Source organism: Neoarius graeffei, chromosome 2, assembly GCF_027579695.1.
Source record: "Neoarius graeffei isolate fNeoGra1 chromosome 2, fNeoGra1.pri, whole genome shotgun sequence".
Lineage (NCBI taxonomy): Eukaryota > Metazoa > Chordata > Actinopteri > Siluriformes > Ariidae > Neoarius > Neoarius graeffei.
In genome coordinates, this window is record NC_083570.1 from 54775935 (window position 1) to 54795274 (window position 19340).

At 42.0% G+C, this 19340-nt stretch overlaps 1 protein-coding gene across 6 annotated transcripts in view; it reads right to left on the minus strand.

Moving 5' to 3' along the window:
• LOC132881688 (von Willebrand factor A domain-containing protein 5A-like) overlaps nt 1-2323 on the minus strand; it is a 72329-nt gene extending 70006 nt beyond the window's left edge. For 4 of the 6 annotated variants that reach the window (XM_060914438.1, XM_060914439.1, XM_060914435.1 and 1 more), the window contains exon 1: nt 2197-2233. Coding sequence is in view for 2 of the 6 variants with exons in the window: in XM_060914436.1 (XP_060770419.1) it covers nt 2197-2236 (40 nt within the window). In the remaining 4 variants the exon portion in view is untranslated. Of the gene's footprint in view, nt 1-2196 lie in introns of all 6 variants that reach the window. The other 2 variants (XM_060914436.1, XM_060914437.1) reach the window with 2 other exon arrangements.
• Nucleotides 2324-19340: the final 17017 nt, after the last annotated feature.

Sequence of the window (19340 nt, forward strand, 5' to 3'; positions counted from 1 at the left end):
ACCAATGTGTCAAAAGACCCTGATGCAGCGGATTGATAGGGAGTTTGCAAAGAATCTGTAATCTCCAAGCTTATTGATGTGGACACTGTCTGCACCACAGCAGACATTTGGTCAGCACAAAGCCATAGCTTCTTCGGAGTGACATGTCATTGGATTGACAAGGACACGCTAGAGAGACATTCTGCAGCTTTGGCATGCACCCGCCTTAAAGGTCGACACACCTACGATGCAGTTGCAACAAAACTAAACAAAATTCATGTGGAATACAAGATTCAAACTAAAGTCAGATGCACTGTGACTGACAACGGAAGCTACTTCGTAAAGGCATTCCGTGAATTCGGTGTTAGTGAAGAAGGGACAGATGATTACAGTGATGGTGTGACATTTTCTGATGTCAGTAGTCTTCTTCAGGAAGAGGAAGATGAGCATTTTTTTTCTTCCACAACACCAGCGCTGTGCGGCTCATACACTAAATCTGATAGCCACAAATGAGGTTCACAAAGCAGGAGGGAACGGTCAATCACGTAAACTATACAGAAGTGCAATGGCTAAGTGCTCATCTATCTGGACCAAAGCACATAGATCTTCATTGGCCGCAGAGGCAATTCAGGATATAGCCAAAATGCAGTTCACTATTCCATCAGTCACAAGATGGAACTCAGAATTCAGGGCCATTACAAAAGTTGTAGGGCTCTCGGAAGACCAGTTGAGGGACATCTGTGATAAGCTTGACACTCCAATGTTTCACCCACAAGAGGCGGCATTCCTCAAAGAATACACTGAGGTTCTGCAGCCTTTAGTTGTTGCCATTGACATTCTCCAGGGCGAGAACAAATGTTACTTAGGATTTGTAGTCCCTACTTTGCTGAGCCTCAAGACAAAGTTGTCTGAAAAGCTACCTCATGTTACACTGCGCACATCATCATAACTATCACTGAAGCTATAGAAGTGAGTTTTGGATCAGTGTTAGCCAGTCATGAAGCACAGATGGCAACCACAACTCTGCCAAGTTCCGTTTATGTTGGATCAGCCCTGAAAAGAGAGATGACATGAGAAGAATGCTGCTGCAGGAAGCTGTTGCTTTTGAACAACAACAAAACCCAGTTTCATCAAGAGATGACGACAATGGAAGATCTGATGATTCAGATGATTTTTTTGTTTTCGAAAATGGGAAAGATATGGCATCTGACAGCACAGCCCACAGTGAGGTGAGGAAATACTTGGAGGACTCAGACACCAGCATGAAATCTCTGCAGGCATTTCCAATAATTAAGAAGCTTTTTGTGAAATACAATACTACACTCCCCTCCAGTGCACCTGTGGAACATCTTTTCAGTCAAGGAGGCAAAGTTTTGACGCCCTCCAGAAATAGAATGACTGATTATCACATGGAACAGGTCCTACTCCTACGCTACAATAGAAATCATTATCCTGATTTGGTCCATGATGACTAATGGAGGATATAGGGCACCTACCTTTACCACTCCATCGTCCAGTTTCATTTTTCTCCAGTTTTTGATTTTGATTTGCTCAGAAGCAAAATTAAGTTTTTGTCTTGCTAATGGGGCATAGTGTCCAAGTTTGATAGGGCACAAGCAGTCTGATTTACAATGTCAAAAGTGATTTATTCTACAGTGTCAACAGTTTTATTTGAAGTTTTATCATTGGCAAAGAGCTAACACAGAGACACATCTCATAAGAATTAAGAGCAGCTTATTCAGTTCTGTCGCCTACAATGTTAAATGTTTTAAATATGTTACAATTTAAAAAAAAAGGTTGGGACTTTGTATCTGTATGTCAACTCAGATTGATTTTACAGTAAAATGTGGCTTGAAGTCTGACCTTGTGGTGGTTATTATTATATTATCTTTATAAAAGATGTGATGTTAATTTATGTATTAAAAGGGGTTCAGTAGACAGTGTTTATATTGTTTTGAGCTTAACACTGCCAGGTTTAAAAATGGTTAACGGCACAGAATACTCATTCAAAAATTAGAAAAGTAATCAAAAAGTAATTGAAAAGTAATTAGTTACATTACTCAGATATAATAATTGAAATAGTTACACTACTATTACATTTTAAACAGGGTAACTTGTAACTGTAACGAATTACATTTCTAAAGTAACCTTCCCAACACTGGAGAGAGAGACACACTTTCTTTCAAAAATAATTCAGAAAAATACACTAAATATTACCTGGCTCATTCTTGTTTGTCAGCAGGCCACAGTTCACCATTTTTCTCTCCTTTTTGTGGGAATCTTTGTAAAATCCTGAAAACACTATATATCAGTGCAAGATTAAACTGAATAACACACTGAGTATCGTGCACACAGAGAGATAAAACAGAAAAATATGAATGAAACTGAAAGTGAAAGAGCGAAAGTGATGGGAAAAACCCCTCCTCCAGGTTCAGTCAGAACCTGTAAGAGGGAACTTGGCATTTCTGTTGTACTGTACAGTACTTCCATTCTGAAACAACTGCCACAACAATTAAAATGGCTTAAAATGGCTGCTACATCCAACAGATTTGGTGCTTTATCTAATGAAGACGAAGCCAGTGAAATTGCCTTTGATTTTAAGAAAGACATTGAAAATGCATTCGAGGGAATTGTGAGTGAACCTTCTCAAAACCAAAATGCCAAAGGTCATCCTCATGGCACTTGAAAGAATTCTAGCATTGACAGCCACGTCACAGATATTGTATCAAAAGTTGTAGCAGCAATTCAGCCTCTACTCATTCAGTCTGTCATGGCAGCTGTGAATGCTGCTGTTGCTAGTGCAATGTAACAGATCATTGACTCCCTGAAAGAGGAGACTGCGAAACAAAAACAGTGATCTCGAAGTTAAAAATGGAGACACAGAAACACTCGTTTGAGCTTGACAGGCTCGAACAATACAGTCAAAAGGAAAATGTGAAAATTAGTGGAATTGCAGAAGCAGAAAATGAAAACACAACTGATGTGGTGATAAAAGTAGCCAAAGGTATTGGGGTGGACATTTCACCTGTTGACATTAGTACAAGTCACAGGCTACCAAACAGATATGTAAATGGAAACGGAAATGGAAATGAAGATGGTAACGAAAACCAGGAGGGTACGAACAGAATGAGAACTCGACCACACATCATCATCATCATCATCAGATTTGTGAGGAGAGAGACAAAGGCAGCGTTGATGAGAGCTAAGCATAAACTGAAAGGAAAAGCTGAGTACAAAGGTGTTTATACTGACGATGACCTGACACACATGAGAAGCAAGATTATGAGAGTACTCAGAAAGGATAAAGACATCAAAAGTTGTTGGACATTTGATGGTAAAATCTTTTGTAAGATAATGGAAGAAGGATGAGAGCAAACCAAATCATTGATTCTCCTGGCATCTAAACAAAATTGGGTGGGGCAAAGAAAAAAAATCCAAGAATTAGGTATATAATTTGACTTTTAGGACAGGACAGACCCCTCAATTCTTAATGCCATCAGCCTGGACCATGCTTACTATAAAAAAAAATAATAATAATGTCAATATTTCATTCTTGTGAATGAGTGTTGTGTCCTTGTGTTTGTGGAAACATGGCTTAACGACAGCGTCCCGGACTGTGCCATTCAGCTAGCCTGGCTAACATGCTACCGGTCAGACAGAGCACTAGTTGGGGGGGGGGGGGGACTCACGGCGGAGGACTCTGTGTTTACATCAGTGATGCCTGGTGCCATTTGCAGACCACAACAGCATCGCACTGCTCACCACTGGTGGAGTTTATAATTATTAAGTGCTGGCCATTCTACCTGCCAAGGGAATTTACAACCATATTGCTGGTAGCAATATACATCCCTCCCGGCTCCAATAACAACAGGAGTGAAGCACTGAATGAACTCTATCAGCACATCAGTGAGCAGCAGACAGCCCACCCAGATGCTTTCCTCATCCTGGCTGGGGATTTCAACCATACAAACCCCAAGAGCATATTTCCAAAACTCTATGGACATATCAACTTTCCCACACATGGAAACAATACTCTGGACAATATTTACACCATGCATAGAGGCGCCTACAAAGCCCTCCCCCTCCCCCACCTTGGGGCCTCAGATCACTCCACTGTTATGCTAATGCCAGCATACAGGCCGCTGGTTAAAGTCACCAAACCAGCTACAAAGCAGGTACGTGTGTGGCCAGAGGGGTCCTCAGAGGCACTCCAGGACTGTTTTTCCACCACTGGCTGGAGCATGTTCAGACAGGCGGCCACCTACAACAACACCACAGATCTCCAGGAGTACACGGAAACCGTCACTGCCTACATGAGGAAGTGCATGGACGACGTTACAGTCACCAGAAACATCTCCATTCAGGCCAATCAGAAGCCATGGCTGACAGGGGAAGTCCACAGGCTCCTGAGGGCTCAGAACACCGCCTTCAGAGCTGGGGATGAGGTGGGCCTGAGGACAGCTAGGGCCAACCTGTCACGAGGCATCAGGGTGGCCAAGAGACAGTATTCTAGGAACATTGCTGACTACTTCAATGACAGCAGAGACACCAGGAACCTGTGGCAGGGGATTCAGACCATCACAGACTACAAGCCCTCGCTGCAGACCTGTGACAACTCCACCTCTCTGCTGAATCAGTTGAACGACTTCTTCACTCGCTTTGAGGCAGACAACAGCACCATGGCACAGAAGACCCCACCACTTCCCGGCGACCAGGTGTTGACGCTGTCCCCAGACAGCATGAGGAGAGCTCTCAGGATGACAAATGCACGGAAAGCCCCAGGTCCTGATAACATTCCTGGTAGTGTCCTGAGAGACTGTGCCGAGGAGCTCACAGATGTCTTTACAGACATCTTCAACATCTCGTTGAGCCAGGCTGTGGTCCCCACGTGCCTCAAAACCACCACCATCATCCCAGTCCCGAAGAAGCCGTCTCCCTCCTACTTCAATGGCTACCGCCTGGTTGCACTCACTCCCATCCTCATGAAGTGCTTCGAGCAGCTAGTCATGCGGCATATCAAGTCTGGCCTCCTCCCCGCCCTGGACCCTTTCCAGTTTGCATATCGGTCCAACCATTCAACTGATGACGCCATCTCCACTGCCCTCCACTTAGCCCTCACCCACCTGGAGCCATGGAGATTCTGGCAGGGGCCTTAGTTCAAGGACACTTTGACTATGCCTGCATCTCCTGGTACAACAACTTGCCTAAATTACTTAAAAAGAAGTTACAAACCTCTCAAAACAAATTAATCAGGTTGATTCTTAATCTACACCCACGCACCCATCTTTTACCTTGCCATTTCAGAAGCCTTAAATGGCTAACCATAGAGGATAGAGTAACATATTTTAACCTGAATATGGTACATAGAATTATCAACAGTGAGACCCCAATCTATCTTAATTATTTTAACAGAGTAAATGAGGTGCATAGCTACTCCACAAGGAGAAGCTCCACTGATCTTGTTTTGTATAGATTCAATACGCGAATGGGTAAAAGTTCTTTTTTATATTTAGGGGCAGTCCTATGGAACAACCTACCTGACCATATTAAAAACATGGCATCCAATAGTACCTTTAAGTTAGCATTAAAAAAGTGGTTGTCTAGCAAAATGGCATAAAGGTAATTCAAATGTACTTATTTATTGTCTTTGTTATGTTTGTATGTATTGCATGTGTTGTTGTTTTTTTTTACACATACATTGTACACCATACTGATTTTAGTTGTACACTTTTAGACATACATTTTAATATATTTTTTTTTTATGCATAAGGACCACAATGGAAATAAGTTCATCTGAGCTTTTTTGTGTTATCCTTTTGACATATGTGCAAGGTACATAAGCACCATTTTATTTATTTATTTTATTTTTTTTTGTATCAACCTTGAGCAGTGTCAATAAATCAAATCAAATCAAATCAAAATCAAAGACAAAAGACTCATACGTCAGAATGCTGTTCATAGACTTCAGCTCAACATTCAACAAAATCATTCCTCAGCAGCTCATTCATAAACTGGACCAGCTGGGACTCAACACCTCCCTGTGCAACTGGCTGCTGGACTTCCTGACGGGGAGACCACAGGCTGTACGGGTCAGCAGCAAAGGGGGCCCTTGCACAGGGGCCCCCCAAGGATGTGTGCTGAGCCCCCTCCTCTTCACTCTGCTGACCCACGACTGCACACCAACATCCAGCTCCAACCTCTTCATTAAGTTTGTGGACGACACGACTGTGGTGGGTCTCATCACCAATGGCGATGAGTCAATCTACAGGAGTGAGGTGAGCCACCTGGCCATGTGGTACAAGGACAACAATCTCCGCCTGAATGTGAAGATGAAGGAGATTGTTGTGGACTTCAGAAGAGCGCACACCCAGCATGCTCCACTAACTATTGACGGTGCTGCAGTGGAGAGGATAAGCAGCACCAAGTTTCTGGGTGTGCACATCTCTGAAGACCTGTCCTGGAGCAACAGCACCGCATCACTGGCCAAAAAAGCCCAACAGCGTCTGTACTTCCTCCGCAACCTGAGGAGCGCAAGAGCCCCGGCCCCCATCGTGCACCTATTCTACAGAGGCACCATCGAGAACATCCTGACCAGCTGCATCACCATGTGGTACGGCGCCTGCACCGTGTCCTGCCGCAAGACTCTGCAGCGCATCGTGAGAGCAGCTGAGAGGATCATTGGTGTCTCTCTCCCTTCTCTTATGGATATCTATAACTCCCGCCTCACCCGAAAAGCCATCAGGATTGCAGGTGACTCCACCCACCCATCTCACAGCCTCTTCAGCCTGCTGCCATCAGGGAAGAGACTGCAGAGTCTCCGGGCCAAAACCAGCAGGCTCAAGGACAGTTTCTTTCATCAGGCGGTCAGGAGGCTCAACTCCCTCCCTGTTCTGCCCCTCCTCCCCACTCTGCCCCCTGCCACAGATTCTGCCCGCACACACCCCTGCCCCCCCTTCAGCATCTGACATCATGTCACCCTCACAGTACCCCCCCCCCCCCCCCCCCCCCACACACACACACACACAACACACACACACAGTCTCAACATTCATTCGCACACTGAACTCAGGGACTGCACATTTTACTTTACCTCGCTCATTTGCACTATTCCGCACTACCTCACTTTAACGGCTATTAGTTTATTGTTTATACTGCTTATTTCATGTTTACCTGCTATATCTCAAGTGCCCTTGACTGTTTATGTCCCTTTGCTCCAATTTATATATATAAGTAAGTAATGCTTTATTTGTCCCACAAAGGGCCATTTGTTTTGCAGAAGTAGCATACATAATAAACACAAACAGACACACACTTCCACACAGAGCTTAAAATAATAATAAATAAAGAATAAAAAATGAGAAAAAGGAGGGAAAGGGGTAGAGGTCATCTCTGTTTGGTAGAATTCATTAACTGGATAGCAGAAGGTATAAAAGAATGTTTATATCTGTTGGTTCGGGCTAGTGGGTATTTAAAACGGGAGCCAGAGGGCAAGACCTGAAATTCACTATGCAGAGGGTGGGTATAATTTGACAGAATTGATTCGGCCTTCTTAATTACCTGTTCCTCATACAGTGCAGACATACTTTTCTGTTGTACACCAGTGACATTACTACACACCTTGATAACCTTAGAGATGGCATTTTTCTGTTTCACATTTAACAGTGCATACCAACAAATGGCTAAGAAAGTAAGAACTGACTCAATAAAGGATCTGTAGAAAAGAGTCATTAGTGATTTGTCTACATTAAATCTTGCCAGCTTCCTGAGACAGTATAAATGTTGCTGTCCTTTTTTACACAGTAAATCTGTGTTACCATTAAAACTTAATTTATCATCGATAATAGAGCCCAAGTACTTATATTGTTGGACTATTTCAATGTCCTGTCCATTGATGTTTGTTTTAGTATGGTTGCAATCTTTGTGCCTAAAATCAATACACATGTCCTTTGTCTTAGACACATTTAACTCCAAATAAGCTTCCTGGCACCAATTCACAAAGTAGTCTATAATGTGGCCATGTGATGTCTCATTGTCCTTCAGCAAACTCACGATGACTGTGTCATCTGCAAACTTTACAATATGATGGTTGTCGGGCGGCACGGTGGTGAAGTGGTTAGCGCTGTCGCCTCACAGCAAGAAGGTCCGGGTTTGAGCCCCGTAGCCGGTGAGGGCCTTTCTGTGCAGAGTTTGCATGTTCTCCCCGTGTCCGCGTGGGTTTCCTCTGGGTGCTCCGGTTTCCCCCACAGTCCAAAGACATGCAGGTTAGGTTAACTGGTGACTCTAAATTGAGCGTAGGTGTGAATGTGAGTGTGAATGGTTGTCTGTGTCTATGTGTCAGCCCTGTGATGACCTGGCGACTTGTCCAGGGTGTACCCCGCCTTTCACCCGTAGTCAGCTGGGATAGGCTCCAGCTTGCCTGCGACCCTGTAGAACAGGATAAAGTGGCTAGAGATAATGAGATGAGATGAGATGATGGTTGTCCATTTCAGATCGACAGTTGTCTGTGTAAAGGATGTAAAGTAGAGGAGAGAGAACACAGCCCTGAGGAGAGCCTGTAGATGTAAAAGATAATCCAGACTGGTAGCCATTTACTCTCACTCTCTGAGATCTGTTGGTGAGGAAGTCTAAAATCCAGCCGGACATGCAAGAGTCCATCTGAAAGCGGTCAAGTAGCTTCTGCACCAATAGGTGGGGCTGTCTGGTGTTGAAGGCTGATGAGAAATTCATAAAGAGTGTCCTGGCATGAGTCTTGGAGCCCTCAAGATGTTTAAGAATGAAGTTAAGCAGGGTTATAGTTGCATCCTGGACCCCCCTGTTTGATCGATATGCAAATTGTAGGGGGTCAAGGAAACGGTCAATCTTTAAAATAATTTCCGTTTTGACCAGTTTTTCGAAGGACTTCATTACTAGTGAGGTTAAGGCTATGGGCCTATAGTCGTTAAGAGACTTTAGATGGCTGTTTTTGGCTATGGGAACTATTGTAGATTGTTTCCATAGGTCAGGAACTGTATGAAGTTGTAGTGACGTGTTAAAAATATGTTTAAAAATTGGGCCTAATTGCTCAGTGCAGCGGGACAGCACAGGACCACTAATATTGTCAGGTCCGGGGCTTGTTTTGACTTTGCAGCGTTTTAAAGTTCTTACCACACTGTGTAAAGAGAAATAGGCTGCTGACTGAGTGGAGGCAAGCAAATTTTGTTTTAGAGCTGAAATTTCTTTTTTGAAGTTGTATTTATCAAATCTTATATAAAACATGTTTAGCTCCTGTGCTAGGGCCAGAGGTGGGTAGAGTAGCCAAAAATTGTACTCAAGTAAGAGTATTGTTACTTTAGAATAATATTACTAAAGTAAAAAGTAGTCGTCCAATTAATTACTTAAGAGTAAAAAGTACTAAGTGAAAAAACTACTCAAGTACTGAGTAACTGCCTTCTTTGTTTATTGATCAGGATGTCATAACAGGCAGAGATTTCATATATATTTCACACATATAAACTGTGTGTGTAGTTCTGTGTATTAACAATAACAACAAGAAGCTCAAGGCAGTCTGGACATAAACCATAACACTGTGTGTGTGCGTGCGTGCACGTTCACTCCATGAAGTGACTGTTCAGCTTTAACAGCAGCTGGCTCTCAATTTTGCACTGTGAAGCTGTGACCTTTTAGCCATGAACAGGTGAAAACAATAATAAATTAAATATTAATTAATTAAATCTTTACAAAGTCACATAAAACAATGGGTAGAGGTTACAAAGAAAAAGGCAGTCAAGCTAGCAAGCGGTCAAGCTAACAAGCTAATACCCTTCCCTTTGTGAACAAGCACTTGTAGACAAATAATAAAACAAATCTCACAGAAAAAAAACGCCTAAAGTCTTAACAAATCCCTCTAATCCACAACAAATACAGTAGCTTGAAAAATGGAGATTTCACAAACGATATGTTACGCATTTTGTTATTTAGTAAGTTTTCACCAGTCTTCCATTCCCAGTTTTTGACCAGAGCCGTGTACAACTGTAACGTTATTGAGGAGTTGACATTAGGCAAGCAACCTTATTTTCATGAGCATTTTTTGGTTTCACATCAATAAAAAGTGATTGTTAGGAAGATTTTTTTGTAGTTTCATTTCTTGGTTCTCTGGTGTGTGTGTGTTATCTTGCAATCTGAGGCTGCAGTGCATCAATACATTTCCACAAAACAATGTATTTTACAGTTATTTATGATGTTACAACAGGGCTAACGTCTGCCTACGAAGACAGCCAAAAGCACATAGCCTACTGACCGCAATGTGTTTCCTCAAATTCGATGTTGAGTTTTTATAAGCTGAAATGTCCACTGGTTTGGGGAGACACATGTGACACCGCATAACAACTATTATTTTTTGTTGTTTGGAGAGTGAACATGCATACATGTCAACCTATACGGATTGTCCGGAAATTATACGGATTTTAGCTCATTTCAAAGGCGTATAAACAAAGTCCTACGGATTTTCAGTATTTTCTGACCTAAATTTATTTTGTGTATCTTACTTGAACATCGTCAGCTGATCGTCGCAAAAACATACAAAAGCTCGATTTATAGACAAAGAACAGCGTGTATGCAGGGGCAGATAACCCAGACTATGTGAAACCGGATGTTTATTCCTCAAGCCTCGTGCAGTATCGCGACTGCGAGACTTCGCTCGTTCCGGTCATGTGCACGATCTGCATTTAAACGCGCCAAACGGTCTTCTTACAGGGTATTGTGAGAGGGTATTCTCACAGGTCAGGAAAATCCACACTGACTGCAGAAAAAACCTGGGCACAGACACCCTTACTGCACTACTGCAATGCAAACTGAACACAGACTTCTGTTGTGACATCACCCCCACAGAAAGGCAGTTACAGCTGGCAAAGAAGGCTGCCAGTGATTATAATCAAGATCATATGTAAACATGACTGACTGTGGACAAAAATGGTGAAGTTTGAGTGCTTTCTCTGGCTATATGAAAAGTTGACTGTGGACAAAAATGGTCTCTGTAAAAAGTATCCCATTGAAATGGGAGCAGCCTACATTTTGACTGACAGTCACGGTTTGTAGCAAAATGGGCAAATGCAAGTTTAACGACTGCTGGCTTGAACGCAATGATTTCGTAGACTGGTTAAAACGTGTACCAAACAATCCGTTTGAGGCGTACTGCACATTGTGCAAAAGAACACTCAAACTCAGCACCCTGGGTGTAAAGGCACCGGAATCGCACATGAAAGCAGAGAAGCACCAGGCTGCCCATAAAAATCTGCAACAATCGCATGCCATCACTCAATTTTGTTCACCGTTGTCAGGTCCAAGCACATCTCGAGACGGTGTATCAGCTAACGCCATGCAAACTGTAATGCTACAACACGCAAACCGTACGGAATCGAATGCCTCATCCTCAAGTGATTTGCGGGATGTTTTTGGCTCCACTGCAACTTAGTTCCTCATTAATGCAAGAGCGCACCCTAGGGATGTAATGAGTTCATTGGTGAATGATGAGAAATTTTGTTATTTCGAAAGTAATTCAGGCTCTCCCAATTTTCTTTTCTTTTCTTTTTTTTTGTGCGGCATAAGTCTTAAATTTAACCTGCTATGGTCTTTAAAAGGTCTTAAAAAGTCTTAAATTGAACTTGTTCAAGCCTGCAGACACCCTGACATCCGTGAGCTCATTTATATCCCAGGATGACTGGATGAACTCCTCCCACACAGTCCAGTCCAGACATCCCTGCAGGGTCAGCATAGCCTCCTCTGTCCACACTTTCACTGTTCTTGTGGTCACGTTCCCCCTTTGTAAGCATGTGCGGTAAGCTGGAATGAGGTGCACACAGCTGTGATCAGCGGAGCCCAGGGGGGGAAGAAGGATGGAGTTGTAGGCACCTTTAATTGTACCGTAGCATTGGTTATTGTAGATGGTATAAATAGCAAACTTAATATTGGTATTATAGACGAATGCATGCAACACTTTGATTTTATCTGTCTTTCCGAAACATATTGTGATGACTTAGATGAAAATGATATTACTGGATATACTCCTATTGTTAAACGTTCAAATAATTGCAAATATGGTGGTTATCATGGTCTGTGTGAACTGCCATTACATTTACTGTACCATCATTGAAAACTCTGTTGCAGAATCTGAGCTATGGATTGTAATTGATGAAAAAGCATTTGGTAAAAACTCATTGTGGGTAGTGTTTATATACCTGGAGAATGCTCTATATACCACTCTGGTGATGTTTTTGGTCAAATTGAGGAAAACATTTTGAATATAACTGTTACATAATGCGTCCATCTTATTAGCTGGAGATTTTAATTCTCATACTGCTTGTCGCAAGTGATTTTTTTTAACTGTTGATGATGCATAACGAACGTTTACCACCACAGAGAACCCAATCATAAGTGCAAGGCAACGTACCTCAAACATCTGACCACCAGGCAATGAAATTTGTATCTTTATTTACATCAGATAGATGGGTTTTTATCCAGCCCTTATTTTTAATTTGCTTTTAAAAAAAATATGGGATTATTTACTAACGCATATTATGAAAAATATTCACAGCAGTTTCATATAAAACTAGTTAACTGTTGATGATGTAACAGTGGAAGGTGGTTTTGACCTTATCAGCAACCATATGCAGTGTGGTTAAAGGACATGGGACATGAAACATAAATGCACGCTATATCAGTTTCTTTCCATTAAAAATATGAATTAATTGCATCAACAAATACAAAATCATCTATTAAATTCAGCAAAATCGTTATATTCGTGATGATTATATGGCATTTCTGCTCGAGCTCCGATATGCATATTTTACAACCGGAAGAGCCGCTGTCACGTGATCATACGTCACAAAAACTTTCGGGCACAGCACAAGCGGGTAGATGAATGGAGAAGTGAATGACAAGAAAATTGTTTTTATAGTCTTTAACGTATATTGAACATCATTGTGTATTGTGCTGCTTATGGTTGCAATAATTCCAATGAGAAATGCCCTGGAGTAAGTTTTTTTGCATTCCCCAAGGACCCGAAGCTGAGGAAAGTGTGGGCTCACTACTGCCGTAGAAAAAACTTTGCACCTACTGTTTCCCACAAACTGTGTTTGGACCATTTCACTGAGGATTCTTTCAACATTAATACTCAGGTACTGAACGAAATTAATTGCCAAGCCAAATTTAAGAGGCCGTATAGCCGGGTTCATGGAGGCAGTGATAGCGCCATAATATACAGGGCCTAACATTCCTACAACTGTAGAGACAGTCAAGAAATCCTGTAACATTAATGGACATTTAAATAGGAACAGTCCACCGTACTTCCATAATGAAATATGCTCTTATCTGAATTGAGACGAGCTGCTCCGTACCTCTCCGAGCTTTGCGCGACCTCCCAGTCAGTCAGACGCGCTGTCACTCCTGTTAGCAATGTAGCTAGGCTCAGCATGGCCAATGGTATTTTTTGGGGCTGTAGTTAGATGCGACCAAACTCTTCCGCGTTTTTCCTGTTTACATAGGTTTATATGACCAGTGACATGAAACAAGTTCAGTTACACAAATTGAAACGTAGCGATTTTCTATGCTATGGAAAGTCCGCACTATAATGACAGGCGTACTAACACCTTCTGCGCGCTTCGACAGCGCATTGATACCTTCACTCAGAGTTGTACCATTATTTTTTAGACAGGGCGGATGGACCAGGGCATTCGCCCGCCTGGCCGTGCCCGATGAGGAGCGCTCTCGGCCGGCTTGGGAGGCAGACGGCAGCCCCTCCTGGAAGTGTGGTTTTACCATGGGCCTCATGCGGAAAAATGCCGAGGTGCATTCGCTAAGCGACTGAAAGCCGAGGTAAGGATTAGTATTATAATTTTGGGTGTATCAATTATTGATTATCATAATTCTGACTCGTTTCGCCATTTTGAATGTTTTCATCTCGGACTCTGGAAGCATTGTATCTCAATCAATCTTGAAAAATATCAGCAAAAAAAAAACTAGCTTGCAACGGACTTTAGCTAGATCTATGATGAACTTTCAATGTATGATACAAAAATAATACTTCTTTCAACAGATCATTAGCCTTTGAGCAGAATTGTTTTTAACTTACCAGGATGTGTTATCGAGCCGACCGCTTTCAGTTTCATGGGGATTGAATGAACTCTCACTCTCAGAATCATCTGACCCGTCAGAGTAAAGACAAGATCTATGTTCATGTGAATTTCCAGCTATCGGTTCGAATTGATAGGGTCTAACTTCACATCTCTGTGAAACATCGGGAATGTCACTGTCGATGGTGTCCATTTCGGTAACCTGTTTACATTAGATTCCCAAGCGCTGGCTCCTTGGAAAGTTTTTGTGATGTCACGGGTCACATGACCACCTAGCTAATTAACGAATCATTGTTTTACGCTGATGTATAAAAAAGTTGAATAATGTGATGATTTTCACATTTTTGACGCCCTGCAGTGATTTAGATGGCATTTCTTATGTCCTTTATACATAATTATACCCAGAAAAAAAATCCATGTCCCATGTCCTTTGAGTTAAAGCAAGAGACTTGAATTTTGTCCATCACAATCTTGAAAAGATTTTTTTTCAAATGTTTGTCTCAACGATTCAGCTAAGACTAATCATCACTGTACAGCTGCTGATGAGGAAACCGTAAAAACAATTTTAATGTTAAAAAAAACCCTGCTGTTGCCATAGTTACAGGTTTGTCATTACACTCGTGGTGCTGCATGTGTCCTGAAAAAAAAAACTTTCTAAAATAGCTGATATGGCCTGCGAAATCATATCAGATATTATGATTGGCAGTGCACTGAGGTATACACTTAGTTACTTAATCAGCCAGTTATGTGGCAGCAGCACAATCCACCTTAAGGCTTGATGTGTTGTGTGTTCTTTTCTGAGATGCTTTTCTGCTCACCAGTTATAAAGAGTGCTTATTTGAGTTATGATAGAATTCCTGTTAGCTCAAACCAGTCTGGTGATTCTGTTCCTATAACCGCAAATCCAAAAAAGTTGGGATGCTGTGTAAACTGGAAATAAAAACAGAATGCAATAATTTGCAAATCATGAAAACCTGATATTTCATTGAAAATAGTACAAAGACAACATATCAAATGTTGAAACTGAGAAATTTTATTGTTTTTTGAAAAATATATACTCATTTTGAATTTGATGTCAGCAATAGGTTTCAAAAAAGTTGGGACAAGGGCATATTTACCACTGTGTTGCATTACCTCTTCTTTTAACAACACTATAAATGTTAGTGAACTGAGGAGACCAACTGCTATAGTTTTGAAAGAGAAATGTTGTCCCATTCTTGCCTGATATACAATTTCAGTTGCTCAGCAGTTCGGGGTCTCCTTTGTCGTAATTTGCACTTCATAATGTACCAAATGCTTGGGAGACAGGTCTGGACTGTAGGCAGGCCAGTTTAGCACCCGGACTCTTACTACAGAGCCATGCAGTTTTAATATGTGCAGAAAGCAGTTTGGCATTGTTTTGCTGAAAGAAGGAAGGCCTTCCCTAAAAGAGATTTTGTCTGGATGGCAGCATATTGCTCTGAAACATGTATATATCATTCAGCATTCATGATGCCTTCCCAGCTATCCATGCCATGTGCACTAATGCACCCTCATACCATCATAGATGCTGGCTTTTGAACTGTGCACTGATAAGAAGCCAGATCAACATCATGACATTTATTATGGAGTGACTCTGCTGGGTGCCTGGCCACTTTACATCATTACTATATACAGCGCCCTCCACAATTATTGGCACCCCTTGTTAAGATATATTCTTAGGCTTCTAATAAATTCATTTTTTTAAAATAATATATGACAACAATGCAAAAAAAAAAGAGAAAAATCCAACCTTTAATTCAAGTGCATTTATTCAGTGGGAAAAAAATCCCACATTAAGAAATAATTCTCATCTCATTATCTCTAGCCACTTTATCCTGTTCTACAGGGTCGCAGGCAAGCTGGAGCCTATCCCAGCTGACTACGGGCGAAAGGCGGGGTACACCCTGGACAAGTCGCCAGGTCATCACAGGGCTGACACATAGACACAGACAACCATTCACACTCACATTCACACCTACGGTCAATTTAGAGTCGCCAGTTAACCTAACCTGCATGTCTTTGGAGTGTGGGGGAAACCGGAGCACCTGGAGGAAACCCACGCGGACACGGGGAGAACATGCAAACTCCGCACAGAAAGGCCCTCGCCGGCCACGGGGCTCAAACCAGGACCTTCTTGCTGTGAGGCGCTAACCACTACACCACCGTGCCGCCCCAGAAATAATTCTTTTACATGAAATCATGTGTGCCACAATTATTGGCATGCCTGATGTTAATACTTTGTACAACCCCCTTTTGGCAACAAGACAGCACTTAATCTTCTCCTATAACATTTCACAAGATGGGAGAATACAGAGAAGAATACAGAGAAAGGGATCTTCGACCATTCCTCTTTGCACAATCTCTAAATCGTCCAGAGTCCTGGGTCCTCTCCTATGCACTCTCCTCTTCAGCTCACCCCACAGGTTTTCAATTGGTTTGAGGTCTAGGGACTGAGATGGCCATGGGAGGAGCTTGATTTTGTGTCTGGTGAACCATTTTTGTGTAGATTTGGCCACATGTTTAGGGTCATTATCTTGCTGAAAGACCCAGTGACGACCCATCTTCACCTTTTGGGCAGAGGCCACCATATTTTGATTTAAAATATCCTGGTATTTCAGAGTTCATGATGCCATCCACGCTAACAAGGTTCCTGGGGCCTTTGGAAGAGAAACAGGCCCACAGCATCACCGATCTTCCCCCATACTTCACAGTGGGCATGAGGTGCTTTTCCGCATACTCACTTTTGTGTTACGCCAGACCCACTTTGTGAACTCCAGACGTTTACGTTTATGCTTGTGAGAAAAGACTTTTTCCGTGCATGCCTCCCAAACAGCTTGTTGGCATGTAGATAGTGCCTGATGGTTGTTATGGAGACTTTGTGACCCCAAGATGCCACTCTTTGATGCAATTCTCTAACAATGAGCTTTAGAGAACTTTTTACTTCTCTTACCATCCTCCTCACTGTGCATGGTGGGAAGATAAACTTGCATCTTCGTCCAGGCTTGTTTGCCACTGTTCCAGTTGTTTTAAACTTCTTGATGATTCCTCTGACTGTAGATATGGGCAGGTGTAGGCAAGTGGCTATTTTCTTGTAGCCATTGCCTGACTTATGAAGGTCGACACACATCTGCCTTACTTGAATGGTATGTTCTCTTGTCTTTCCCATGTTGAAGAGTGGATAAGAGAAATAGGCCTCTGTGTCACATCATATTTATACCCCAGGGAAACAGGATGTGATGAATTACTAATTAAAGGTTCCTAGATACTCTGATCAACTTTATAAACTACAGTAGAAATGACAGAAATGCTTCAATTACATTTATTTTCTAGGAGTTATGGGTGCCAATAATTTTGGAACAGATGATTTTCTCATCTCATTATCTCTAGCCGCTTTATCCTTCTACAGGGTCGCAGGCAAGCTGGAGCCTATCCCAGCTGACTACGGGCGAAAGGCGGGGTACACCCTGGACAAGTCGCCAGGTCATCACAGGGCTGACACATAGACACGGACAACCATTCACACTCACATTCACACCTACGGTCAATTTAGAGTCACCAGTTAACCTAACCTGCATGTCTTTGGACTGTGGGGGAAACCGGAGCACCCGGAGGAAATCCACGCGGACACGGGGAGAACATGCAAACTCCACACAGAAAGGCCCTCGCCGGCCCCGGGGCTCGAACCCAGGACCTTCTTGCTGTGAGGCGACAGCGCTAACCACTACACCACCGTGCCGCCCCACAGATGATTTTATGAAAAATAATTTCTTAGTCAGGGATTTTTTTTTAATTCACTTGAGTTAAAGGTTACATTTTTCTACAATTTTCAGTGTGAGATTATGCTTCAGCAAGAAAAATTGAATTTATTTTAAGGCTTTTAACACATCTTAACCAGGGGTGCCAATAATTGTGGAGGGCACTGTAGTTACTATCGAATATCAAACTTGATATATCAAACAGTTGTCTGGTTACACTTTTCATGACCACACACATGTTGGCACTCGGTGCACAGCCAGACTGTAATGCCTTTAGGACTAATTACCATGCACCTGTTCCCGATAAGAGCTCAATCACAGTGCATATATATAAGGACTCCCAGTAATACAGACTTTGCAAAAGCCATGTGTTTTGCATCACTTTTCTAGTTTTGACCGTGTTTGTGTTTTTGGACTGTGAGTATTGTATTACCTCTGAGATCCTGTCTGTGCCTCACTGCCTGTTTTTCAACTCCATCTCCGTTTTGGATCTGTTTGCTAACTTGCTTTCAATTAAACCCTTCCTGCACTTACATCCATCTACCACCCTTTTATATGAACCTGTCAATTGTCCAACAAGCTAGTGGACACGGTTTTAACTAGTTTTATATGAAACTGCTGTGAATATTTTTCATAATATGTGTTAGTAAATAATCCCATATTTTTTTAAAAAGCAAATTAAAAATAAGGGCTGGATAAAAACCCATCTATCTGATGTAAATAAAGATACAAATTTCATTGCTTGGTGGTCAGATGTTTGAGGTACGTTGCCTTGCACTTATGATTGGGTTCTCTGTGGTGGTAAACGTTCGTTATGCATATGGATGTTGTATATTCAAGCTATCAAAAATCAGGTTGATGCATTTCTACAAGTATGGGGCTCTGCTATAAAAATATTATAACATGTTTTACCCACAAGTGCAAAGCTTTAAGGCTTGCAATTTGAAATGCAAAGTATACACTCTGTTTCTACCTGTTGTCACCAAGCCTTGCTATATTGTCACTTTGTTATTCTGGTTTTGATCATTGTTGTGATTTCCTATTTTCTCAGTCCTGGCCTGACCTAGTTTATGTTGTTTGCTCATTGTCAGTCCATTGCCTGTTTTCTGACACAGAGTTATCATCTGCTGATTTTGATTTGTTTGAAAGCTTTAATGAAGCTGTGTTTTACCTGACATCTGCATCCACACCTGCTTTCCTGACATAAAGCAGAAATTATTATCTCTTAGCTTGAATTAAGTATATAGTAAAAGCCCAATAAAATTCAAAGTTTATAAAGAAACATGACATTTCAGGCAAAATTCCTTTATTAGCTGTGCAAGCAAAGTGCTTCGAAAGCTTTATATGAAACCAGTAAATATTCAAAATGATTGGACAATCGATAATGTAATATCTATTGTCAATGATGACAATCAATCCATGGTGCTCCACAGCTCCAAGAATGCAGAAGAGGGCCTTCTCTCTCTGCACTTCCTCACTT